Genomic DNA, 27,814 nt, shown 5'->3' on the forward strand with positions numbered 1-27,814 from the left:
AGTGCTGGTGTCCTTCCTGCTGCTAACAGAGCGGCTCCTCCAGAGCCTTGCCTCTTGTCCACGCCTAGGGAAATACTTGGTCTTCCCCCAGGAGCACCAAGTGTTCAAGATGAGGGGCAGGGCTCCAGAAGTTAAATGCAGAAGGCAAGGGACTGAACATTTTTCAGTGGGAAGAGATTGGAAGAAGTACGCATTTCTGGCATTATGGACCTCCTATATGCTGTATTCCCATCACTTGTCTTGTTCTCAGTTCCTGCCCCAAATCGCCTGCTGGGTGTCCCAGTGAGATACAAGCCAAGTTTCATGCCGGGAACGCAGTGCTTTTCTTTATGTTTTTTTTTTTTTTTTTTTTCCCTGTAGGGTGGTATTAAAAAAAAAAAAAAAGCCGCGTTTCTATTTAAACCTGAAGCAGCGCTGCTGTGGGCATTCACTGCAACTCTGAATCGAGTCGCAGAGCCCACTATTAGCATTTTAAAGGCTTTTCTGCCTCACGAAACCTGTAGCTGAGAGAGGTGCTGTGTCTGAGCGAAGCACCGGTCAGGCCGATTTCAGCTGCACTGGGGGACTCGGGGGGATCTGGGGTGTGAAGGAGCAAAACCGTGTGCACGATGAGGAGAAAAACGTGAAGCGAGGTGAAATGAAGTGAGGTGAAATGAGATGAGGTGGGGTGAAGCGAAATGAAGTGAGGCGAAATGAGATGAAAATGAAATGGAATAATAAAAAGTAATAAATAATAGATAATAAATGAAATAAATAAGAAGTAAAAGTAAAAAAATAAACGAAAAAATAAAAGGATGAAGTGGAGTGAAGTGAGGCGAAGTGCGCGTGGCTGCGACAGGAGCCCGCCCGCCCGCTCTGTGGGTCCGGCGGCGGCCCCGGGCACCGGCGGGGCGCCTCCCGCACCCCCCCGCACCTCGCACCGGGCGCCCCCCGTCCCCCCCCGGCCGCCCCCCGTCCCTCCGGGCGCCCCGCTCTGACTCCTGTCTCTGCCTTTTCCTTCCCGCAGCAGGGCCCGGGGGGCCGCGGCGCCCAGCCGGGCGGCCCGGAGCCGCCGCCGCCGCTGCCGCCGCCGCCGGCCGCCGCCGCCGCCCCTCCGGCGCGGGAGCCCTTCGCGCCCAGCCTCGGCAGCGCCTTCCACCTGCCCGAGCCCCAGCACGCCGCCGCCGCCGCCGCCCGGCTCCACGCCAGCGCCACGCTGCCGCCGGCGCAGCGGGTGAGCTCCCCGCGGGCCCCGCGGGCCGGCGGCTCCCCCGGCAGGCCGCCGCGGGCCGGCCCCGCCGCCGCTGCCGCCGCCGCCGCCGAGGGCGCCGCCTCCGGCTCGGCGCAGCGCCTCTCCTCCTCCTCCTCCTCCTCCTCCTCCCCGCGGCAGGCCCCCCGCCGCCCGGCCGAGCCCTCCGGCGCCACCGGCTCGCCCCTCGACGTCGCCGCCGCCGTCGTCTCCTCCGCGGCCGGACCGCCGGCGGCCGCCGTCCGAGCGAGCTCCCCGCCCGCCGCCCGCTCTAACGTTTCCTCCTCCTCTCCTATCCACCAGTTAAGCTCCGCCATCGGCACTTACGCCACTCTGTCGCCCACCAAGCGGCTGGTTCACGCCGCCGACCCGTACGCCAAGCACTCCCAGGAGCTCTTCGCCACCGCCACCCTGCAGAGACCCGGCTCCCTCGCAGGTAAGCGGGGGGCTGGGGGCGAGCGGGGGGCACGGCCCCTTTCCTCCCCTTTCCTCCCCTTTCCCCCTTTCCCCCTGTTCCTTCCCCTTCCCGGCAGCGCTCCGGGCTCCCCTGGCCGCCGCCACCCTCATCCCCTCCGGACACGGGCGGCACTTTGGGGACCCCCCCCCCCGGGAAGCTCGCCCCCCGAGGGCCGGGCTGCTAACACGTCTGATCTCTCCGCAGCCCCGGAGTTCGAGCAGCTCCTGCAAGTGAGGGACCGCTGCTCGGCCCCTCTGCTAAACTGAGCATCCTCCGGCGGTGGTGGCTTTTCTTCTTTTTTTGTGTTCGCAAAATTTCCAGTTTCATTGCTATAGTAACAGCTGCTATGCTCGCATGTTCTCTTCCCTGACATAAATAGACTGGGAGATAAATAGGATGCGTTAAGGGGGTCGGCTGCGTTTATCAGGCAGGTACACAACTTTCTTGCCGGAGTTAAAGCCTCTGCTCGTCCCCTTTCGCCCGTCCTCCCTCCCCTGCTCCAGCACTCACAGAGTTCCTCTCTCAGACGCCTAAAAATACAGCTTCAAGTGACTGATAATCCAATACACTCTTAATTTATGTCATCGGAAGAACTACTGATTTTTTTTCCTATTTAAAAGGTGGAGGCATGGGTTGGAAAACTCTTTTTTTAAATCTAACACTGTTCTTAAAGTTCAGAACACGTAAAAGGACAGCATCACTGAGCGATGCCGCGACACAGTTTGATCACTCCTCTTGTCAAATATTCATTAAGCCCTTCTCAAATTACCACGTGTTCTATTTAGCAGCTATATTAGTATAACTTCTTGCAGTCACAGAGAAAAGACGCTGTTGACCACAACTATTAAGTACTGCCTTTGCAGAATAAAGCGAAAATGTAGAATTCCCAAAGACTTTATATTTTGAGGAGTTTTGCAACAACATGCTCTAACAGAGTTGTTTGAGTCTCAATAGGCATGGGGGGAGCTGTCAGTGTCAATGTAATTAAACGTAAAACTTGTATACCTGTGGGTATCTACTACCAGCATTCCCCTGATTCTCCTTGTCTTTGTTCTAGGATAGACGTCTTTGCCCATGGAGGTTTCTATCAGGCACGGTCCCTGTTTCCTTCATTTTCTTTTAGCAGTGGAATTTGTTTTGTACTGAGGTTTTTTTTCTTTTGGAGGCATCCTTTATAGCATTGCACCGTTAGCCCTGCGATGCTAGCTGGAGGAAAACTTGTTCAGTAGGGCTTAAGGCCCATCATAACCACCCCAAAGTGCTTCACAGTGGCAGAGAACCCGTTTGTCCTACACTGGACCCAAGTCACAACATGGACTTGGACCGTTTTAGGCTGTTTGGCCAATAGTTGTCCTACGTGGGGTTTGCTACTTCAGTTAAGAAACTGGCGTTGATTTTCTTAGGTTGCTTTCAGATAAAAGCTTTTGATAGACTTCTGCATCTTGCATGACGTCAGTACTTCCCTCCCTGCCTCTATTTAGGACCTGTCGTGAGGAGTTGCTCATGACTGATGTGAGGGCTGGGTGAAAGAAAAGCTGATAGATGTATGCATTTAGGAAATAGCTGGTGTATTTTGTGGGGATCTTAATATGAGAGGGGAATAGTGCTTGACTATCTGAACTTGATACTAAGTTTGCAAAACAACACTTAACTTTTCTGAGTGTTGTGCCATTTTGAACAGACATAGTGAGCGTCCGAGTTACTGTGTCTCCTAGGGACTTGTGTTTAGCATATGCAAAATCTCAGTGCCTTATTTTATAACAAATGGAAAACCCTACAACTGGAGAATTGGGTGATAGACATGCAGAAATAGTGTTGCCACTTAAAAATAAATAAATAAATATGTGGAAGCAACACTGTGTTAGTAAATACTGTTGTTGTTTTTTTTTATTTTGTTTTTTTTTTTTTCTTCCCACAGTGGTGACAGGCCTAGCAAGTAGTCCTTGCAAGGATCTCTATCACATGACCCATTCTTTTGCAAAAGTTCCCTATTGTGTACCCGCTGCCATTATTTTCCATTAACATTCTGTAGCATGTTCATTGTGGCCTGCCAACCATTCAAGCAGTTATACATCTGCTAACAGTGTTAAGTGCTTGACTAATCTTCTGGACTTTTACTGGATTCACTGAAGTCAATGGACTACTTAGTCTTAAAATTAATGTATGCTTTAGAGTGAGCCTGGATCAGATGTTACGGATACTACTAAGGCAATCTTCATTCCTGTATCATCTTTTTTTTTCTTTTCTTTTTTTTTCTATAAGCATTTTTGCTCAGAACAGGTTTTGTATTTGAGCTGTGGGTATTGTATATTGTTGCAGGAGTTTTCCAGTCATTGCATTAGAAATTAAACCCCTTGAGAGTGAGAGCAAGCAACTGTATGTTGAAAGGCTAGTGTTCAATAAATGGGATTTTAGCTGCTTGTTCGCTACATCCAAAGATAGTTTTTCTTTGAGGGAGGAGGAGGAGGAGGAGGAGGAGGAGGAGTGGAGAATGGTTGCCACATTGCACTGATTAATGGTTTGCCTGCTGTGATTAATGCAAACTTGCATTGGTATGTATGTGTCATTGCAGGGATGATGTTACTCAAAGAAATAGATATTTTTTTTAATCCCCAAGAAGAAAAAATAAATATTTGTAGTAATTACTGGGAATACAAATAATGCATGTTTTTTTTTTTTGCATTATGTTAGAAATTCCTACAGGAGCTGTCTGGTTCATGAATACCGCTGTGTCTCAAGGTGCTAACGACCAGAACGGTGTCAGTGCCAGGGCTGGATGTCTAACAGAAAGACCTTCAGATATAATTAACATTTCTTAACGTTGTAACTGAAAATGTTCAATACCAACACAGATTGCCCAAAAGTGAAACTGTGTAAGACCTAATTGAAGAGATGGCATCATGTATAATGATCTCCTATAAACTAGGTTATAAAACAACTTGAAATTATCAAAATAGCAATTTATAGACCGCATCTCGAATTTGAAATGAGGCATGCAAAAGCATGCAGTGACTCAGTTTTAACCAAGTAACCTTAGAAACGTCCTCAGAAAGGGGTTTCAGTCTAATTACACTCAAGCTGTTGCCACTGCCAAGTGTGCACGTGTATGCATAACGTGTGTGTGTGTATGTAGTGGTTCTTGGGACTGTGCAATTGCTGTGCCTATTCTTGGTCTAGCTGCTTCACTGCTCTGAACTGCAATTGCGGTTTTGGCAGTATAGCTTTCTGATGTGTGCTGCTCCAGAGCTTACTCTGCCGACAGTTCAAGCAGCGATACGGATCACGCAGGGCAGACAGCAACAGAAACACAGGGAAACTCTTTCAATAGCCAGAGCGTTGCACGGGTGCCGGCTCCTCTGAAGCATCTCCTGCTGGCAAGAATCAGATGCATGATCTGAAGAGGTTTGCTGAGGACCAGAGGGAGAGGAGGCAATGAAAGGGTGTTGCTGAGGTAGTTTGTGCCTCAGGTTATGTGGTGAGGGTTGCAGAGCCGCCCCTGCCTTTTCATCCATCTAAAGGAAGATTAAGGGCACATAAGACAGTGGAAAGTGATTTTATGCATTGCTTTATTACAAGTTGCCCTTAAAAGCTAAAAGGGAAAAAAAAAAAAGTCTGAAGACTACATCATACTCTCTCAGCTGTACTGAAAAGTTAGGTTTAAGAAATCCGTGTTGATGTGCATCACTTTGTATAGCGTTAGGTGGTAAGAATATTATGTGGCCACTCTGTGTATAATTATGACATGTTACAAACAAGAACTGAAGCATGCCTTAGACACTCCTGCTGCCACTTATTAAAACTTCAGTGCTCAGTCTCATGTTGGCAAGCAGAATCTTCTTTCAGGTCTTGTAAAATCAGAAAGAGAAGTAATATGTCCTTTCTGAAGTGGGACTGTGTGCATGTGTTGTATTACTATTGCAGTAATGCTGGCTTATAAAAACGTGGCATGGGTTAATATAAAAATATGCTTTTTTACTCTTTTTAGTGCAAAGAGTTCTAAGTTTATCAGGGTCTAAACAGGTTCCTTCTGCTCCTTCATCTGCCTTGTCTCACTCTTCTCCCTACTTGCTGGGAACCTTCCTTTGCCCTTTCTCCTTCTGTATGCTTTTCATTGCATGTGACATGTTGAACCTGCTTCCCTGCTGAGATGTATGGCAGGACTGCTATTTAATGGTGAGTGTTGACAAGTTTTAGCGTTTTGGTGTGTAATCATAGGGGCACAGAACAGATTAGCTTATGTGACTGTGTATGGGATAAATGACATTACCACTAGCCTGGATTTAGATTCCCTTTCAATTGTGTGAAAATATCAAATCATCTAGATATCGTTGGCTCATTGCCATCTTAACAAAAATTATCTAGTCAAATGTTACAAATTCTCTGGTAAATCACAATATGCTGTGCATTTGTGCTAGGATGGCTGTATTACTGCTTGTGCGCATACATGCAGCCACCCACTTCTTTCATACCTCTACATGGGGAACAAACAACTCTTTCAGCAGAGTTAGTGTTAGAATCAGTGTTAGACCTAACCCGAGTTAAAATCAGCCTCTTCAAGGGCTTTAAACTATATGGAAGTATTATTTTTTTTTAGAGTGCATCAAAACCAAATTCCCACCAACGTTTGGAAATGCAGGCAAGACTTCACCACGCGCATCATCATTCAGCTTTTGAGCAGAGCATTATAAATAGTGATGGTGCAAGCAGTGTTAACCCCAAGAGCTAAGCCAAAGTGAATCTAAAACCCCAGAATTGAAAGCTCCTTGTGCTTTAAAATCACCATCTGAGGTATAGGGCTGAACTAAGTCGTCTGTGGACAAGTAAGAAAGGAAAATTTTTTTTTTTTTTTTTTTTTTTGTCTTTAAGTTAAACAATGAGACGGGCTATCAATGTGATTGATGATAACAAAAAGGACACTCACTTGTTTCCCTTAACTATTTTTCTTTTATTTTTACAGAATCTTGTATTTCTTTTATGGGGAGAACAAAACTGCTTCATTAATTCTAGTCAAAATGGTTTTCTATTGATTTTTTTCCTAGGTTCTGTTTGTTTTGATTAGCTGGAAAATTCCTACATCTGCCTGTCAGAGCCTTTACACATGACAACATTCTTAATGCCCTTTTGTTCTGGGACAGACAGTGCAGTCCCAGTTTTTTTTTTTTTTCCCTCCTTATATTCTTGTTTTGAGACTCTTTATTTCAGACAAATAAGCAAAACAGAAGGGTTTGAGGCATCCAGTAATATTCCAGATACTAATCGGAGTCTTATAATTTGATAACCCTGTGATCCTGTTGTTTTTTTCCTCATTGTAACCTGGAGGTTAGAAGTGCTGATGCTGGACTCTCAGCTGCTACAAATACACATCTCAGTGTTCACTTTGCTTTTCCTTTGCCACTAGTTCTACTTCCACCTATTCCTTCAGTGATAATTATGTTATCAGTCGTTTCAACTAAAACATTTACCATAATGCTCAAGTCCCCCTTGAACCTGAAATGGAGTCTTCAGCGATAAAGCAGAAGGTGTAAGGTGAATGTCTTTGAAATACCTTGTTATTGCCATAGTTTTTGTTCCTGTGTCTTTCAAATCTAGTTTGCAGGTAATTAAGGAGAGGCATAATTGACAGAACCAAGTAAAGAGGCTCCGTTTGCATGGGTATGTCTTTGAGCTAAAGAACTTGAGCTTTGACTTCCTGTGTGAGTAAACACTATGGATATGTCTTTGAGCTAAAGAACTTGAGCTTTGACTTCCTGTGTGAGTAAACACTATGGATATGTCTAAATTTGCATCCTGGCCATAACCTGTCCCTGCGCTTCCTTTTCTTGATACGGTAAATCATTTGGCTGATCTTCCTGACGGTCTTTCAGAGGGGTAAGAAAGCAAATAAGTATTTCAAAATAACAAGCTCTTAGGTGAAGAAAACCAGTTTACGGCGTTGTTGAAAGGAGATCCAACTGATAGGAAATTACAACAGTTTAACTGAATGTGGGAAACTGAGTGTCAGTGGCTGTTCCTGGATTTTTAGGTGAATGCAAAATCAAAGATGCTTCAGATCAGTACCGAGGCCTTCACTGTTGCTTGTAAACACACAACCTGGCACGCAGTTTCTGGCCTCTGGTCTTGAACTTTTGCAGTTCACCCATAATGCTGGATTCTAGTGCTGTTTGTAAGCTTGCAAGCCACCTGCAGGAACTTCTTAAGCATCAGAGTAGAATTTCAACAGCCTGTGCTTGTTTACCTGCTGAAAGGAAGTATGGGAAGGACTTAGCAAAAAGCTAGCAGAGAAGAGTCAGTGTCTGTAGCAGAGAGCCGCTTCATCCAAGGATATGGAATCCTTTTGTCAAATTTTCTTGGCTACTGAAATCCCACAAAATTATATTAAGCTGAAGAGCAGCTTTTTGGAAGCCTACCTTTATGGAACTTTTGTTTAGCGGTATGAAAACCTGCTTCCAGTGTTGGCACTCTAATTCATAGAGCCTTTTCCTGCTTATGTTCAGCTGTATTATTTTCAGGTTTGAGATTACAGTAACAGTTGGGGGTCTCAGGGACTGTGTTGGGCCCAGACTTCTGGGTCTTGAGGCCAGGCTGCTGGGGCTGAGTCTTGCCTGGGCCTGTCTGTCACTACTGCTTTGTCCCGTGGGCCTGGATGGTGTCCCTGCATAGGAGGCTGCCTCTTCAGTTGCCAGGTATGTGATTCTGGGCCCTCCCAAATGTCTTTGGCCTTAAACTCATTTGCTGAGAGTTGAAAGGAGTGCTGTTAGGGGTGATAAGGGAGCATTAGGCAAGGGGAAGGTCTCCTTGAGCTCCAATTTTTGGTACTCAGGCTTTTGGGGCATCATTGGAAATAGTTGCTTGTGCTGTGTGGTGTAAATTGGAGCAAGCGTTGGTCTTGCTTGTGTGCTGGGCCAAGGGAGCACAAGCATGAGCTGTGGCCTCCTCGTGGTCCGGAATCCCATTGCAAAGCATTACACAATAGCCTGGAAATGTTCGTTGTGAAAGCTTCGATAAATAGTATCAGAAATCTTTATTTAGGTATATAAGGGAAGGGAGGACACACGCACACACCTTCATTATTATTGTACTGGAAAACTTCATCATTTCTGGTTGTTGTAGTGCACAAATTGTCTGCAGTAGACAGAGCAGGTGAGATCTAGAAAGTCAGTGCAGATCTAGTCAGTAGCATAACCACTCATTTGCTGGGTTATCTATCAGCTTTTGGTTCTCCTCTGCACACACCAGCTTTAAAACAGTGCAGGTGCTTGTAATCAAAAGTTAAAGCAGTTAATTACGGTAGGAAGATTGCAGGCTGGGGAAATGAGGAAGGTTCCCTTCACTTAAGGACAAAACCTGAGTGAGAATGTGTCTGTGTTTGCCCACGCTGAGGTGCAAAGTGTTTGCAGGGCTTGTGGGGAATGCGTTAGCTGCCAGTGGTGGCTGCCAGAAACTGCACTGGACCAAATTCTCCCTGTGAGCAGCTGTGGGAGATAAGAGACGATTTTGCTGTAAGAGTGGGGTCGAACTTGAAGATCACCTGGGTATGGACTCAGAGTAGACAGAATACTTTTTGGTTTTAATAGGAGTGGTATTAGAGAGGGCAGAGGGAGATTGTCTAATGATAATGAATTCATGGAACTGTGTATTATCGTGAGTGGGTAGAAGCAAAAGTCAGAATTTAATATGCTGAAATCAGGAGGACCAAGTGATGACTAATCTTACAATTACAAGGCAAGGCATATGAAACTGCCAGTTGGGTGACATAGATTTTAATAATAAGTACATCAGGCAGCAACTTGTAGTGTATAAATGAAGAATAGAAAAGTGCCATATTTTAATACAAGTAGCTAGGAATCTCAGGCAACCCTCATTTATCTGACAAAATTTTTGCAGACCCTTTTCCATATTTCTTTCTCTCTCACACGTTGTATGTCTAAAACTTGCCTTGTGGCCCCTTACCCTCCCCCTCCAGCCCAGCTGTGAGCCCATTCCGTTTATCAGATAGCCAGCTGTGCTGCTCCCAGGCAGTAAAACCTTTTGATCATAGGACTAAAGCTATCCTTGGGCTTAAACAGTGCTGCCTGGGAGGAAAGCAAGGGTGGAGAAGGAGCTCTGGCCCTCTGATGCTGGGACAGGTTTCCTATGACTGGAGCGCAAAAGGAATCCTTCTCACAGGGGCCTTCCCCGAGCCCCCCAGTTCAGCAAGGATGCAGGTATATTTGAGTCTGTTCACCAAAAGGTGCCAAAAGTTCTTCAAAGGCTTTGTATTGAAGCCCTAGGAGTGTGATTTGCAGTGGAGGGTGAGTTGGATCCTTTCTGATGTTTTTGGGAGGAAGGGGAGGCAGAGAAGGTGGAGGGAGACAGCCCTGCATGTGCTGGGAGCAAATATGCACAGGAGAAAGGGAAGATGAAATAAAAGAACAATTACAGACCCGCTAATCACGGTGCTTTGTTATACATTACAACAAAAGCTGATTTAAAAGATAATACAATATGAGAAAGTAAATGGTTAACGGGGTAATTTGCAACATGAGTTCACCAAAGCCAGATTGTGTTAGAATAACCTGCTCCCTGACCTGTTCTTAGATTATATCTGATGTGGTTCTGTTTCCTACCAGAACTGTGAGTACACATTTTCTGTAGTGCCGCTTAGGAAATAGTTAAGCTGGAGAAGATGGATATTCTTGCAAGAAAGGAGTTGGGCGAGGACCTGGTCAAAGGAGAAGTGCCACTGTGTCATTCTGAGAATAAAATTGTTGGAAAGGAAGCGTGCTACTAATAACGTTCCACAAGAAGAACTCTTTGGGGCACTTGAAAAATGTTTTTTCAATTTTTTATCTTGGCACAAAACCCAGGAATATGCCAAGGAAACTTCTGGTTAATATGATCTTAGGAAGCATTTTCTGAACAAAGGAAGATAAATCCTGCGTAGAAAGAATTTCCCAGATCAGGGGGAAAAAACAGACCTGGAGCTGAGCTGATAGCACAAGTAATAGCTGGTTACGAATCAGGGATCTTTGGCTGAAAAGAAGAGTGGGGAAAGACCTGGGTGACCTGCTTGTCTGCAGTATGTCCCAGCCACCTATCTTAGAAACACAACAGAATATTTCATGGCCTTATCATGTAACAAGCAAAATTTGGGAGTGTTAAGTATGGTAAGGACTTTATCTGGGGAACCGTGTTCAACTGTGAGCCTCTGGGTTCAAGAAAGACTCTTTCCAGTCCTCTTCTGTTCTAAACTAATTTGTCTGAATGCTCAAGAAATTAAGAAGCCTGACTTTAGCTTGTATAGCTGCAATTAGTAAATGGAGGCTGTACATCAAGACTAATTAATCCTGGTAAGAATTAGTAATTTCATGAAGGATTTGCCAGGCTTTTTTTAAAGATCAGTCAAGGCCCTGGTGGCATTTGGGGAAGTAGCACCTGACCAAAGAGGGAGTGGAGGCACAAAGTAACACATTAGTGGCATGTTTTTGCACAGCAGGCTGTGCCGTTAGGGCTTTGACTAACCAGCCGTGATGTGTTTGGTTTGTATTCACAATCTTTGTGGTAGCTAATGTTCTTCAATTTTCCCTTGAAGACTTGAAAGTGGTAGCCACATTGAAAACAGAGTGGCTCTCGAGTCATAATTGCACTTTCTCTGGTTTCTGACCAAGCTTCAAAGCTTATTCATAAAACCTTAGCATTTCTTTCAGTCTGAAGTTGGAGTTCTTGTCTGTGTTGCACCTAGAGCTGAATCTGAAGGTAATGCTGGACGTAACTGAACAGTCTCCTTCAAAGTGATCTAATTTGTGTCCTGCCTGGCTTAAGATCCCATCCTGAGTATCTGGGAATTACTATCTTAGCCCCAAATCTCTGCTTCTCTGAAGTGTATCATGCAAGTTGCTGCTTTTCTCTGTCTTGCAGTAAGATTCAGACTGCTTTTGTAAAATTAGGCCAAACTTAATGCAAATGTCTTCATTTGCCGGTTGTATGATCACAGAAGTATTGGTTTCAAAGGTAAGGATGGCATCCATTTGATATGCAAACGATGTTGATTTGCATTTATGAATAATCAGGAACTAATTGTGGGACAGTTCAAAATCCCTCAAGTGTCTGTCACCTTTGGACTACAGTGCATCTTGTCATTCAAATGAAACCACTGTTGAAGTCCTCCTTGAAGCTGAATCCCTCCAATGGTTTGTCATAAACTATTGTTATAACTACTGTGAACACCTTCCTTATGTTTCTTACCTTAAGCCTGCCATCTTTTTGCTGGTGACCTGTCAGCATTTGTCCATTGCAGCATTTGTCACAGCCATTTCCTCTTAGCTTGGCCTTGGAGTTACAGGACTCTCATAGGTTATTCCTTTCCTTTCTGTTCCTTTAGGGAAAATCTGAATCTGTGAGATTAATGACACACTGCAAAGTCTTTTTTACTGTTTTTTTTTTTTTTTTTTTTTTGGGGGGGGGGAGAATGCGTCCTTTTGTCTCTTTGTTTTAAATAAATTACTTGGGAGGAAAAAAAAAAATGTAACCATCCATTTCATTTTTTGTATGCTGCTTATTTTGGAGGGGTTCACATATGATTTTTTTCTGAGTTCTTGGAAGTTTGATATTGAATGCTTACTATTATTGTTTAATTGCTCTATTAATAAGCATAATGGATTAAAAGAGAAATTGGTTGGACATGAACTGTGCAGCAATTACTTCAGTCTAAACTTTGCTTAAGTCTTTAAGCCCCTCATGGTCTCAGTATCAACACTATTCCTTTTCTTCATCACTACATTCAGCATTTCTTTTATTCAGAGAAAATCTGTTAGAATTGCTGTAGATTTTAATGATTTTAATAATAGGAGATTACTTTTAAGTGTTCTAGCAGAGGTCTTGATACGTATGTAATGAGAACAACCTGAAAACAGCTTGAATAATACTATAACAATCGGTTGAACAAAAAGCCATAATTGTAAAAGTGGATAATCAGTGGGCTAAACTTTTTACAAGTGTAAGTAAAGAATTTAGTTAGACTGTATTTAGATTGATTATTTGTACATTTAATAAAACCTTCACGTTTTCACTCTTGTATTTTAAATGCAATGAGTCTCAAATAGATGATTGAAAACTTGATGAGTACGCAGAGTATTACAGAATATCCGGAGATCTTCCCTTTCTTAAAAGTGGTATTGAAAGAAAGAGATAATAGACCCATTTCCCCTGGAATGTCACAGACCTACACCTGGGGTCTTAGTGAATTAGCAAATGCCTGCTGAGGAGGAGAAGGCTGCTGGGAGGAGAAAGTGTTTAATATTCTAGCAAAAGTGACTTTACTTAAAAGAACAAATGCTATCTGACTTTTTTTTTTCATTCTCTTAGCGAAGTGCAAGTTTGAGTACAAAGTGTTACAGATTAAAATCTCCAGAAGTTAATATTGCTCACACATCTTATAATATGTAATCTCATTGTAAAAGGAATTACAAAAGATAAGTTGCAAACACTCTTTTTTTTTCTTTGAGCAACCCCCAAGTGTGGTGTCTTGTATTTCAGCTGCGTTTAGCAGAGTCTGGAACGTAATGCTTGCCAAAGAAGTACGTGCAATATTCAACGGAGAACAATATTTTTTAGAACATGCATGCATGGTTGGGATTCATTGGAATGGTTTCTTTGCATTTTCACTGTTAGCAGGAAAACTACCTGCTGAAACTGAACAAGCAGGAGTGCCAGTATGATTAGATCAGAAATTCAGCAAAGGCCAATGGAGGAGTATTGTGCAGTTGGGCTGAGTTGACGCTTCATTACCCCAGGGAGTTTTGTTTTCTGGTGTTACCCTTACCAAAGTGTTACACAGTGACATTTCCCTTTCAGAATCAGTCCTTTGCAAAGTGCATTCCTTAATCAACACATTTTCTATGCCAGTTGGAGTCTTCCCCGTCTAGTTTGGTCTAAGCTCTGGGTGTCCATGGCGCTCGGTGTGTGGCGGGGCGCCAGCGCAGAAGCAGGCTCCCCTGTTTGCCTTGGTGGAGGCAGCGATGCCTTTTTAGCACATCATGCTGGATGCTGGAAGTGGTCTCTCACCCTACAAAGGTCTGTGGGTTTGGGGTGTGTAGCCTGTACTGCTGCTGCTGACATATCCACGTCTGCCTCTGCGCGGCCTGCAGCCTTGTGGAGGAAGGAAGGCCTTGCCTGGGGGTTATAGGCTTGCTGTTCTTCCCTTTGGCTTGCAAAAGAAGACAAGTTAACTGTCAGGTTGTGCAAAATATCCCATAAAGTGTTTATTTCTGAATATTTATTCTGCATCTCACCAAATACACTGAATGTATTGCCTTAGCACCAGCCTTACCATAGAGCTCGTGAAGCCCCACGAGCTTTTACAGTTAAAACTTGGGAATTAATAAATTCTCATTTCTAGTCGGTGCGGAAGTCGAGCAAAACTTCACAGGTCTCTTCTGTTCACCAAGAGGCTTGGTGTTGGTTTCTGGCTCTCGTGAGGCAGTGGTGAGCCCCCCGAGCAGCGCAGGCTGGGCATTGCCCTGATGCTGCATGTGGAAAATAGGGATTCTGGCCATGGAGCGCTGCCTCTTCCAGTGCTTCTTTCCCCTTTCCTATGAATTTGGCAGGGCTGAGGGGGAAGGGAAGAGGCAGAGCTTAAGAGGAGGGAGGGAAAAAGCACCCAATGTGATCATGCGGTTAATAATTTAAAGGAAAAAAAAGTATATGATCTTTGTCTTTCACTTTCTGCCTTGATGAAGGCAAATTGTTGCTGTATGGTAGTGGTTGGTTTGGGGGGGGGGGGGGGGTTTGTTTTCAGTTTTTTCCTCAGTGACAGTTCTCTGGATCAGAAATGAAATGGGAATTATCTCTCTGAACTTGTCTGTCACATTTAATCTGCTGTTTCTTCCTGGCTATCTTTGCCTCTTATCTCTTTGCTCCCAGTCACACTACTTTTTTTCCCACTAAAAATTTATTTTTGATAAAATGTTTTAAGCAGGTGAATGCTTTTCAACAGAATGAGGACAGTAGCGGGGAAAAGAAAATGTTGTGAGGAAACGTACCTGTTTTTGTTTCTTTTTGTTTTTTTTGTTTCCACCTACACTTATACTAATGTAGAATTTAAAATGAATTTATGGTTATTGGCTTTTTATATGGCTATTGATAACCATAACTAGGCACCAAAAGCACATTGCATAACTAAAACGTGAGCACAGAAAACTGAAGAAAATATTTGTCTTTGTTTCTCTTTTAAATGCGCTTAAAAATGTAACTAACTTCGACATTTGGTTTAAAAACTATTTTAAGTGGGATAAAAAATACTATGTCTTATAAGAAATCTCAACATAAACTTATGAAATAATCTTTAAAGTAATGTGATTACACTTAAAAGTATTTTTTTTTGCTACCTTTATTTTTAGCAGTGATGGGAAAAGCACTAACCCTGGGTCACACGGTGGTTTTGCGGTGTCCTTTAAGCAGCCGAAGACAATCTCCTTTTGAGGAGACTTCCCTAAGACCCTTAATCTGGTTAATGGACAAATTGTGTCTGGGAAATTCCAGGGTGTGAACCATGCTGCTGAATGCGACAATATCCCGGCAGTGAAACTGCTAATAGGTTTGGTGGTGCAAAGATAGTTTACAAGAAGCACCCCAGACCATTTATCATATTACAGTTTAATTTTTTAAATAGAAAGCATGAGGAAAAGCAGTCTAAGATACTAAAGTGAAGCAAGTATGTTCTTTCAGTTTTCAGGGCTTTTATATTTTAGTACATGAGAGATCATCATAAAAAATAGTGTGAGCCACGGATGCAAGAGAAACGCATGCATGTTATTTGTAGACATCCAGTATTTGACGTGAATTGAAAGGCATCATACGTAATCAATCAACTCAGTGATGGTATTATTTCCTTCTTTATTTGTAGGGATATACCTGAGTCACGAACAGAGTAGTGTAAGGAGAATGGAAAAGGAGTGTAAAGACAAAAATTAGTTTCATTCTGAACTGCTAGTTAATCTTAATTTCAACATTTGGGTAAAAACCAACCAAACAAAAACTTGAGACCCAAATCAATATATAGATAGTGTGTGCATAAAACCTAACCAGATGAGAGAAAGCTAAACCCAAATTAAAAGGAATTCACTCTGGAGTCTATTTTGGTTCTGGTTAGCACAGATTATTGGTATGCCGGGGGCACAAACTGATGCACCCGAGGTGTGCATTAGCTGGTTCTGCCATATGGCCTGTCCCGTCTTACTGGTTAATGTAACCATCTGTCACGTCCTGACGATTTGTATTCACTTTCAGTGCTTGGGTTAGATTTCATTTTCTTCTCCTCCATACCTTGCTTTTCATCACACAGTACTGGCATAGACCTGGTTTCTGAGTGTATTCCTTGATGTAGATACAGTAACATTTGTTGTAAGCTGTACTGTCTTTTTCCAATGGTATAAGGAGAAGATGCATGTTATCAGACAAGCACTCTGGAGAGGTTTCTACATACATTTCTGGAGAAAAAGGTCAGTGTTATTACCAAAATTCCAGTTATAAATGTTTGATTTCTTTCCTGTCCCCTCAGTTCTCTTTAATTTTGCACCTGGCTTCACATCAGGTTCTTTACACATAAACTAGACCAGTTTAGTGTCTATAAAATAGGTCTTCTTACTTATGACTTAAGAGCAGAAACCCCACTGTTTATATCCTCTTTCTCATGTTGCTTTTTCTGAATGAAGCTATACCTCGCTTCACTTCTTTCTGTCTTCTGCAAAGCATGTGGCATGCCAAAGCCACAAAAAATGCTGCGCTTCTCCTGTAGTTTCTGTATGTGCAGTCTCGTTTCTATCTCAAGGATGAGCTCGTTGCAATGTTACCATCGTGTGGGTGATTTTGTGTATTTTTTCACTTGTAATCTAAGAAAAACTTATTGCAAATTAAATGAGCGATGTAGTCATTACATTTGAAATGAAAAATCTATACAGGCAATTGTGGATGGTCAATCCTCTCTGCTAAGAAATCAAATCTCCTGAGTGCTTTGCCTTGTAGTGTGTTCAAAATCCAAGTTTGGTACTCAGAGCCTGAAGTAGCCAGAGAGAAAATGTGTTGAAATGAGTGGGGTTGTAACAGTGTTAGATTAAATGATGTAAACACACTGCTGATAAGTGTTTCTTCTTGTAATATAGTGGATATTGAGCTTCACCCTCAGCTCATATCTCGTTAGTGATGTTCCTGTATTACATATATAAGGAGAAAGTGCTTAACGGTACCATTGAAGACTGTTTTGGCAGATTTCAAAATGAGGGGCTGAATAGTTTATCTGGTCAAATCTGGGTGGTTTTCTTCACGTTGAGCTGATTGCTTGTGTATTTCATAATTCTAATGAGCTCTGAAATCCTGGTGAGGAGGGCAGCACTGTGTGCTTCGCTCTTGGAGATGTTCAGAGTATCACGAATTCATAGGGCTCCGTAGGGCTCCAGCAAGGCAGGGTGACTCGTTGTAAAGGCTGTCACAAGTGGCACAAATAAAAACTGTTCAGGGTTTATTAATGCATATATAAATGCCTGTGTATGCATTAATTTGAATAGTTTTAATGGCCCTAGCTTATTGTAATGAAAAATGCTGCCAGTGTGATGGTTTACTGTATTGACCTAAACTGTTAATCTGACAGTGTCATTTAAATGTGTCTATTGTATTTATTTCCATGACGGCTTGCACAAACTCTGAATAAGCAATTAGGGATTATTTTGTGTATCTCTCTCATATTACACTTATCTGATTATAATATTTTTCTTCTAGTGGAAAGTGAGATTTTTGTCAAAAAAAAAAAAGTCCTAGAAAACAACCATATCCCCATATTACTGAATAATATGGCAACCTTCATCTAGTAGGGATTTTTATTTTTATTTTTTAAGGATAAAGGGTGGAGATTCTCTTTGGTCCAGTAGATAGGATTGCACTTTTCCTAGCTTCTTTCTATTATCACCCTTGGAAGAGAGCAAAACTTTTAGGAATGTGATATCTTCATTCAGTAAAACTCGTGGAAAACACAAGAGGCATCCCACTTAGTGTCAGTCTTATTTTGAAGACTTCAGAAAGCAGAGAAGACTCTATTTTCCATTCTCATGGTTAATCAATTTTTGTTTAAAAAACAAATATACCCTGTTTTGTTTTTTAAGACTTATCTGCTTTGTTTCTGTTTTTTCTTGCAGCTTTTTTTAGACCCATTTAGTCGTCTTCATACTTTCAGTTGTGATGGATGTCCCGCATTGCAATCAAATATTTCTTCAGTCTTTTTTTCAAACTAAAGATTGGACTATTTAAGGAATTAATTGTTTTTTTTTCAGCCTTCAAATAATAGTTTTCTTCTTCTCAGTGCTTCTGTTTTGTTTTCTAATCTTGAAGGGAGGAAAATAAAACACTTCAGAACCATGATCATAAGAATCCTGTGTCTACTCTTATGCTAAATGCGTCATCTGTAATTAACAGCTTGCAGAACTGTAGATGTAATAATGAGTTGTCTTTGGACTTCTACGTAGACCTGTCTTGAACTGGCTCAATGCCTTGTACCCTCCCAAGGGCAAAATGGTGTTGCTGTTTGGGGTGGGCTGGCCAAGGAGGGGGATGATTCTGTTTGCAGATGATGCACGAGAGGTGCATGTAGGCTTGGTACACATCACTGCTTCAATTTCAAGAAACCCAGAGTGGTGGGGTGAAGGGATGGTGCCTGGTGAAAGCAGGGTTTGGGCAAGTGCAGTTTGGGGTGAGCAGTGCCTTCCTGACAGCTTTAGGTTTAGGGAAGCAACTTCTGAGTGCGATGAGCCTCCTTGAACATGAGAATGCTAACGGGCCTTGGTAATCCAGTGTTCATTACTTCCTGGTAGTATATTGATTTCTGCTTTTCTATTCTGACCTTGTTGCTTTTCTGGACCTCTGCAAGCTGTAGACTGCACGAATGCAAGTTGTTTTGAAGCAAACAGTGCAGATCTGCTCACAGCTTCAGGCAGTAAAGGATGTAGCCATTTGCTGCTAACCCAGGTGCAGGCAGGAGGCACGTTATGCCTGTCCCTTTCTCAGTAGCATCAATTCTCCAAGTTCACAGTCTTGGTTTTGATCGATTATCCTAACCATCTTTCCAATGCCCTCCATAGTAGCAGCAGGACGTGGCAGAGAGGGCTGACTGTAGGTAGGATGCAGCTGTCTGAAATCCATCTCACACACACTTTTTTCTTTAATAATACAGAAAACAAGTCTTTTGTTGATTTCAACTGTAATTGCACGTTAGCTTTTCAGAAAGTTATCTATCCGATCTTTATCAGATGTGATTCAGCACCGGCAACAGACACAACTGTCTCCTCTCTCCCGATGGCTGTTGGTTAGTCATTTTAATATTTAAATAAAATGCACAATAAAATCTGTTGCTCCGAAGTTTAGACTTGAATAAATTAATGTGTAAGAATTGACAGAGCAATAGAAAAGGCATTTTAATTGAAAGCAGAACTAGCTATTCTGGCTTTAGAAATAGCAAGTTAATAGAAATGTTAAAAATGAACGTGATGCTCTATCTTTTTATAAATTGCTTTTAACAAAATTTATTAACAAATTATTAAAATTAAAACAAATTAAAATTTTTAAACAAAATTTTAACAAAATAACTTTCAAGGGTGCTAATATTTTGTGTTTAAGCATTGATGTCTGATTATTTGGAAATGGTATATTAAAATTGCTTAATGAGCCCTGTAGAAAAGTATCAGTTTCTGCCTGAAATTAATTGTGTTTTAAGGGACTTGTTTTAAAAAGTACTTATTTACTTAGAGTAGTTTTATTTTACCATTCTCTGTGAATTAACAAATGTTTAACACAAAAATTACTCAAAGACACATGCACGGTAAGTCGTATCAACTTTGAAGCTGCTAAGCAGTATGTTTAAGGAAAAATCTACAAGTTTGTGCAACAAGATGAAATGTACCCGTTTCATTAACAGTCTTGTAATACAAAGAGAAGAATACAGGAATGGCTCATGTTCTGATAGCCTTAATATTGGAGATTTGAGAGCGTTTATGTTTCCAAAATGAAAATATTTTAATTATCTGTTGAAATCTTTGTCTTCCTGAAATGTAATAGGGAGAATGTGCAAGTTATGTGGGTTTTCCTTTATTGTTTGTCCTGTCTTCCTTGTCTTGTTTGCTTGAAATGTAATGCGTTCTGGGCAAGAAGTGTCTCTGGTTATGCATATGTTTACTGTTTAGTACAACAATGTTCTAGTCCTAGTAGTATGTGCAGTATGCAAATAAATTACTGTGGTAGTTTTTAAAATAGACTAGCATTTAGCACTTGCGGATTCGGGACTGTTGGTAGAGTATGGAAGAGGCTGAAATCAGCTCACCTCGCCAGAGCATAAACATAGCGTAATGTTTGACAGCATGTTAATATTTGGTTTATACTGCCACAAAAATCAATGGGAAAAAAAATCTTTCAGTTCACTGTAAGCAAGATTATAAGGAAATCTATTGCTTCAAAGAGATTGTTAATTTTTAAATGGACAAAAGTCACGCCTGTAAAAGGAGGTATAATTATTCTGCAGCAAGCCTGGTTTGTTGCGCTGCTGAACCTCTGAAACGTTGCCCTCATTTTTTTCCCTATATATTTTCCCTAAATACAGATTGAACCAAGTACACAGTGAAAGCAGCTCACACAAAAATTTGGGCGTTATGATAATAGGCTGTACTTTAGGCCACTCTGAGGGTTGCTAGACTTTGGCAGAGCTTTTCTGAGTATCAGTCACAAAGGTGCAAGGGTTAAAGAGCATTTGAAAATGTGGACCAGGGAAAATTTAATTCTTCAAGAGTAATATCAACTTCCCGGATAATTGCAGTCGTTCTAGGTAAAATATGTTGTTCAGGTTCTTGGCAGGCTTTCCAGTAAGGGCAACAACAGAATTAGTTGCAGTAGTGTGCTAATGGCAGCTCAGTCTGAAAAATGTTTGAAGGGAAAAATATGCAAATAAGGTACTCCACTTAAAACATGCATGTATGTGGAAAACTTTGGAATAAATCCTGAATATGGCACATGCTTATTAGAAAGAAGGAAATGGAAGAAATTATTCATTTCCTCCAGACAATTTGTATTAAGGTTTAAATAATTTTGTGTATCCTTCTCATTTCTATCCTATGTTGATATCACATATCACTTTATATCTTTGCTTTGCGTTTTAGAAATATTTAGTGTTTGTTTATGCAACAAAACCGCTGTTGATACAATGAACGTGGTAGAGATTTTCAGCAGGCATGCCTACATAACTTGTCTGTGAGCAGCGCAAGATGAGCTAGTAGAAGCCTGCATCCAGGATTTTAATCTCATAGGGTTATCAGAAAGGGATGTGGTAGTTGCATCTCTGATTGCTTTTCTAAATATTTAAATAGCATGCTACCGTGTTGTGGTGTAGACCCAACTTTGTCAGGTGTTGCTTGCATAGTTTCCTACTTCTTACCTTCGAAATGTGAAATGTTTGTATGCCTTCCCCATGACTATCCTTGGGAATCTTGAAAACTGACCACGGAACTGAAGTACCTATGTTCCTAAAGTGGCAAAACGATGCAAGTGACAAGACTAATCACAGCTAAAAATATACAAGTCTCTTTTTTAACATCATGATAGAAAATACTATTTTTCAACTATTTCTAGTAGTTGAAAATATTTTAATGCAGTTCATCGATCTTGTTATTAGAGGGAGGGGGGAAAAAAAGGCGTTGTATCCTTGCAATATTTTTTCCAGATGGCGTGTTGAGATTATTCATCCTCAAAGGATTTAAGTTGTAGAGTCTTAGAAATATGACTTTTTTAAACAGTTGAGGACAGAATGCTGATAAGGCTCAACCGTTTTATTGTACTTCCAGTGAATCGGCAAAAAGATCAGCCTTCATACAACTACATCTGCTCATTAGCTTTTATTTCATTTGTAGATCTTGAGATATGGACATAACGCTCAAAGCTAGTTCTGACTCTCTCTTCTCCCCCATTCCTGATTCTTCTGTGGTTGCCTTTGGACTGAAGCATTCATGGATTAGGAACAGCTCCTCCTGCACATGTATCTGTGTAGGACTTTTTTAGCGGCCTTTCATGATCCCTCTCTCTCCAATATCCATAGTTCCCTTGAAAAAAATGAGGTTTTGGAGTAGATATAGGCAGCTGGATGATGCGACTAAAGCAACTGGAGCTGCTGCTGCCATTGTATGCTGTTTCTTTGTATGTTGAAAACTTTTTTTGGGGGAAAAGGGGGTGTTGTTTAATTGCTACCTGCAAGTAAAATTTTCATAAAGTCAGATTCTGCATCTGCCACTTTTTTTCCCCCTATCTCCTAAATGTCTCTTAAATGTCTCTTGCAGCTGGGTCTCGGGCATCTTACAGCAGCCAGCACAGCCACCTTGGCTCCGAGTTAAGGGCACTACAGTCTCCAGAACATCATATAGATCCTATTTACGAAGACAGAGTTTATCAGAAGCCCCCTATGAGGAGTCTCAGCCAGAGTCAGGGGGACCCTCTGCAACCAGCACACACAGGCACATATCGCACTAGTACAGGTAGGTGAATGTAACTTGCATGATTGTCTTTTTACGAGTTCTGTCTTACTCTTTAGTACTCTTTCTTCTCTTTCTGATGTGCTAAACAACACGCATTGTGTGCATGCCAGTCAAACAAAATACTTTACGCAGATGCAGCTATCAACAGAACCCTAAAGGCATGCACAAAATGTAGAAATGTTTAATGCTGTGCTATGTATACAGTAGGTTAAGCTAATCTAGGGAGGGAGCTTGCTTACAAGGAGTGTTTTTATTAATCTTGTGTACTGCCTTCAAGAGAAATCTATTATCTCTGAAGAAATTGCTAGGATTTTTTTTTTCGCTTGCAAAGATATTTTGTGTGTTGTAAAGGGACTGTGAATTTCCTTACTCATGAAACTGAAGGATTGTTTATTTGGCTTTGAGATGAATAATATGTAAATGTTCTTCCTTTCTCCTACAAAGGTACTCCTAGGTATAGGTACAGACACAAACTTGAACTATGTCACAGAGAAGAGCTGTTAGCAGCACTCAATTTATCTGTAAATAGTAATGGTTGTCCATGAAGTGCATTGGTGTGCAAGTCCTGCTCACAGAATGTCCTCTCAACCAAGTGAAGTGCAGCTGTATGTTGGAACCCGTAAATAGATCACAAATCGACAGGGATATTTCTGGTATTTAATGCACAAAATAATTAGAGTGTATAAATTCAACAGCCAAAATAGCCTAAAGCAGATGTGGAAAGAACTTGCCTTAGGAATTGCAAATATTTCTGGTGTCTTATCTTTGCTGTATTGATCAAATAGGGAAGATTCTGTCCATTCTCAAATTACTCTCCTTTTCATCAAGAAAAGGTTACATGTACTTTTTGGAGCAAGAGAGTTTGCTTTCTTATAAAACTTATTTTTCTTTTTAAAATCTTTTTTCCAAAGGAAAAGCTGGTAGTTTTGCATGGCTGAAATTTCTACTGCTTTATGAAAGTTTTGAGTGTTGAGAGTGTAAGTGAAAATACTTAAAAATTCTGAGTGACTTCTTTTTTAGTTAAATACCTGTAACAACTTCATACTTTTTGAAGAATGCCACGTCCTTCCAATGGAAGAAACTAACGTAGTATATGTTCTGCATAGTCATATTTATATGTTTCTATGAGGAAAGGTGACTATTCTTTGCATGACTGGGATAAGACATCTGTTTAAATCACTGAGCAGCAGAGGCAGTGATAGTGAGTGAAGCAATGTTTATACTGAGCTTTGATCCTGGCATTCCACATGTGGCCTTTTATTTCTTATACTAAGCACTCTTTCCCAATCATGCCCTGAAGAAGGTTTCTTGTTTTGCTTGCAAAAGCAAAGCAGAAGCCTGAAGTAGTAGCAGGCTGTCTTGTGGCTGTTACCTTCAGAACACCTGCCTATGTAAGGAAACCCTATGAACATAAATCACAAGTACAGGGAGTGCAACTGGCACACAGGACATTGTGGGTAATACGTGAAGATGGATTCTCAGAAGGAAAGAGGAAGAGCTGCACAAAGATGCTGATTTGGATAGCAGAAATGGGTCCTGTGAAGGTGAATTTTGTTTTGTTGTCTTTGGGATACAGACTTGAACATTCCTCCAGGCTTGTTCTGACGGACTGCTCCATCAGTCCAGCTCTGCATTGCACTGATCCTCCCTCGCTTTTCCCCTCTGCCCCTATCATCAGGGCATCAAAGAAAGCTAGATACATGCCAAGCCATACAGTGTGTTGCTTGGTGTAGATGGATGCTGTCAGCCTTTTTGTGCAACCAGCCTGAAGAGCAGTCAATGCTCAGAGGGAGTCTTGGGCTCCTTCTCCTTGAGCTCTCAGTCTCCTTCTGCCTCTACCACAAGTGCCCATAGGAACATGCTCCTTCTGCTTCATGAAAAAAGAGAAAAGAGAATGTAAACTTAGTTGAAAGACTTTGGACGAAGTCTGATTTTTTTTTTTCCTCTTCAGCTGACATTACACATCAGGAACAAATTATGCTAATTATACTTGGAAGCCATCTATTTATGCTTTTCTTATTTTTTTTTTAAAAACAGAGAGCTCCTACTGAATTTGAAGCTTTCACATTTCTGACTCAGAATGGAAATGCTTTTTCTCTTTCTTTTTTTTAAAAACAGACATCACCTCTCTGTTGTGAGCTCTGAAGTAGTTACTACATTCAGGAATGTTTACACAACTAAGGATAAAGCCTACTCAGTTTCTCATCCTCTAGGTGAAGCAACAATCAGTGAACAGAACTCTAAGATTTCTCTATGGGGTATACTAAATTCACTTTGTGCTATTTACTCACCGTATTTTTGTTCGTGTGCGTACTTTTGTATTTTTCATGTATTTCACTAATGAATGAAATGCATAACCATAGTTCTGCAATAAAGGCTAAGTATTGCAGGAGGTACAAAATAATAGGACCTTGCAGAACATCGTCCTTTCCAGCATAACTTCAGATAGGGGCAGAATGACTTCTTCGTCACTTTGAAGCTTAAATTATGACTGGGTGTGTTTCTGTCATGCTGTCTCAGCTAAAAATAATCCTTCAAACTTAACAGCAGTAGCTGCATCGGCTTCTTTGGTTCATAGCTTTTACTAAACAGTCACTTCTGGTCTTCAAAGGGTAGCGCCTTTGCTCTTATAAAACGTAGCAGCCTGAACTTCTGCACTTAAACTAGCAATAAATGTGAAATTCTTCTTTTCAAAATGTGAATCCGCAAAAGATGTAATTGGAGGGACTACTCAGACACATGTAAATATCAAAATAATTTACTTACTGAATAGCAACTTATAACTTGTATTTGCAACTCAGCCTAATAACACTAATAATTTTTGTCCAGACAGGTGTGTCACTTATTTTCCTTACAAATCTAAAGACCTTGCTTTACTCATTTAAACCATGAGCTAACAAGAGTAGAGACAAGCTTATTTGATGGGATGTTTACATGAGCACCGCTGGAACTTGAAGAGTGCTATTATTAATAGATAGATTTCCTTACAGTCAGAATGGGTCACAGAATAGGCATTCTTTTGCAAGTTTGCTTAGTTTGTCAAATTAGAAGTTAGGACTAGGGATTTAGTCTTATTTAACTCAATTATTGGCATTTAACTCATGTTAAACATGAAACAAGTCTAAGCTTGTAAAATCTTGCTGTCTTGCAAGTCTGGGATTTCTGTAGTTTCCTTGAAGAGAAAGCAATTTTCCTCAGGTTCTGGACTGTTGGTGTTGACCTACAGTACAGGAACACGGCTACAAGAGCAGTAGTATTCATGAGATCAGTTGCCATCAACCTTTGGAAGCTGACAAACCTGTGTCTGCAACTTCATAGAGATACTTGCCTCTTTCATCGAGGGTCCAATGAAAACAAGCCCTCTTCTGTAAAAGGATGTGATTTCTGGATAAAATTATTAAAAGCTTTGGAAGAGAGGGGTTCCCAGTATACTGCGGGGGATTGGTTGTAAATGGGGGGTCTGTGCTTACTCTGGACCTTCCACAACTTGGGCTTGGAGCTTTATCAGTTGAAAAAAGTGATTCTTGTTAAAAGCAAGACAGGCACTGGTGAGCTGTGGATATGTAGAGCTAAAAACTTGCGGAGTGCTCATGCTCTAAAGAGTGTTTCTTGGTTTTAGAGGCTGTGAGTGAGTATCTTTGTCCTCAACCTCACTTAAGTGGGAAGAATGAACCGGCAGTTACAATGGAGGAATGAACCTGTCCTCCTCAGCGCCGTGAAGGATATGCATCTCCCTGGTTCCCAGGAACCTCGATACCCTTGAAGAAAACTGAAGCATTGTCTCAGGGTGCACAGACTCTCTGCCCCTGGCCCCTGAAGGTCACCATGGGGAATGCCTGGTGGCACAGCTCTCATCATGGGAAATCCAGCAGCTTTGTATGGTCGTGCAGTCAGTTGATGTTAGTATCGAGTGCTGGGTGATCAGACCAGAAGTACACGTACCTCTTGGAAAAGACAGGGTGTGTAAGGCATTTGGAGCACCATTCTGTGCTTTCCAGGGAGGTGGGAGGAAATTGTGGGAGGAGAGGGAGTAGGCTCTGTGGTTGAACAGGTGCAGCATAGCTGAAGTTAAAAAGGGGACCGCAAAACAAAACATCTGTTGCAAATGAAGTCAAACAGTGGATGGATAAGCTGTCAAAATTTGCATTGCCTTTGAACAGTGGCTTGGCACAGGACGTGAAGGATTTACCGCGTGTGGTTTATCTGTCAGGGAGCGCGTGTGCGGCAGGAACACTCCTGCAGCACTTCTTGCTACTACTTCTGAAGCTGTCTGACATCCATACCTGTGCGCTCAGGCAGCTGCAAGGCTGCCCTACAGCTTCTCTTCTGGCCTCTTCTCCTTCAGATCAGGTCTCCCCGAGCTTGTTCAAGTTGGATCTCAGTGCCTCCACCAGCCTGAAGCTGTCTTTTGTTAAAAGCTGTGGTGCCACAAGCTGTGCTGCCTCCTGGGTGCCGTGGTGGAGGATGCTGATCAAAGAGAAGAGGCTTGTGAAATTTGTGATAGCAAGTGCAAAACAGAAACGGGGCTCCTTGTCAGCTGGGTTTCTGTGCTGGGGGAGGCTGCAGTCAGGAGAGCACTGTGGTGTTGATGTGGCGAGTTGGAGGGGGTGCTTTTTGGAGGGACGAGTTATCCGTGGTAGGCTGGTCCTGTGTCTGCCGAGAACATGTCACACTTCAGCAGCGGTGACTGGGCAAGAATGTGCTTATTGCAGGCACTTTCAGGGATTTGTTTACTTTCAGTGGTCAGCACATAAGGGGCACAGGCAGCACAGAGCCACTTTCCTAGCTGACGTTATCTTTTGTCCATAGAACTATTGCTTTAGTGGGGTAGGGGCAGTGTTTGCTCTTGGAGTCCAGTCTTCTCTTCTGGTGACCTGGGGACCTTCCTGAGTGAAGTGGGGCACAGACACGTGCCGGGGATCAGACGTGCTGCTGGAGGGACAGCAAGAGGATCCACGCTGGTGCCTGCTGCTTTATACCTGGCTTTTGCTGTCCTGGAGGTCAGGCAGTAGCTGAGGGAAGGATTTACAAGCACGATTGGTGTTCCCTTTCTTGTCACTGAGCTGGTGGCTTTCTTGCAGCATGGCTGGGCTCTTTCTCTTTTCTCCCTCCTTGTTCCATCTTACGAAGTATCTGTGGCGAAGATCAGGTCTATTCAGGACCCAAAGGAAAGGAAGGAGAGGGAGAAGCAAAACCCCTTTTTTGCTGCCCCAGACAGGAACAGGCTTTCCAAAACTGATTTTACTGTCTGTTTTTGTGAGAGTACAGCTCATTTTGTTGCTTGTGAGTGTTCAAATGGCCCAGAGCTCCTCTCCTTGTTTGAGTTGCACAAGCAGAGCAAGGCCATACATACTCTTCGGTGTCTGATTGCCTCCCAGGTGCATGGCTCCCACCCACCTCCTGCTCTTGGTGCCGGGTCCATGTGCCATTTGCCTCAAGCCCTTGGAGTTTGTCTTCCTATACAAAAAGTTGCTGCAGTACCGATCCATCAAACTTTTTAAAATACCACTTGCTGTATGTTTCTTTTACATTTTTTTTTAATGCTGGTACAGCTTAGGCTTTCTGCAATTCCCAAAATTTAGCTGTTTCTCTTAGCTC

General features: G+C 42.1%; 1 protein-coding gene across 10 annotated transcripts in view; it reads left to right on the forward strand.

The window, feature by feature from the left end:
• CTNND2 (catenin delta 2) overlaps nt 1-27,814 on the forward strand; it is a 646,797-nt gene that overhangs the window by 370,879 nt on the left and 248,104 nt on the right. For 9 of the 10 annotated variants that reach the window (XM_040548196.1, XM_040548193.1, XM_040548191.1 and 6 more), the window contains 2 exons: nt 1,532-1,664; nt 22,022-22,216. In XM_040548196.1, coding sequence (XP_040404130.1) covers nt 1,532-1,664; nt 22,022-22,216 — 328 coding nt within the window. Of the gene's footprint in view, nt 1-1,194; nt 1,214-1,531; nt 1,665-22,021; nt 22,217-27,814 lie in introns of those variants that run through there. The other variant, XM_040548200.1, reaches the window with a different exon arrangement.

The sequence above is a fragment of the Cygnus olor genome, chromosome 2, assembly GCF_009769625.2.
Source record: "Cygnus olor isolate bCygOlo1 chromosome 2, bCygOlo1.pri.v2, whole genome shotgun sequence".
NCBI lineage: Eukaryota > Metazoa > Chordata > Aves > Anseriformes > Anatidae > Cygnus > Cygnus olor.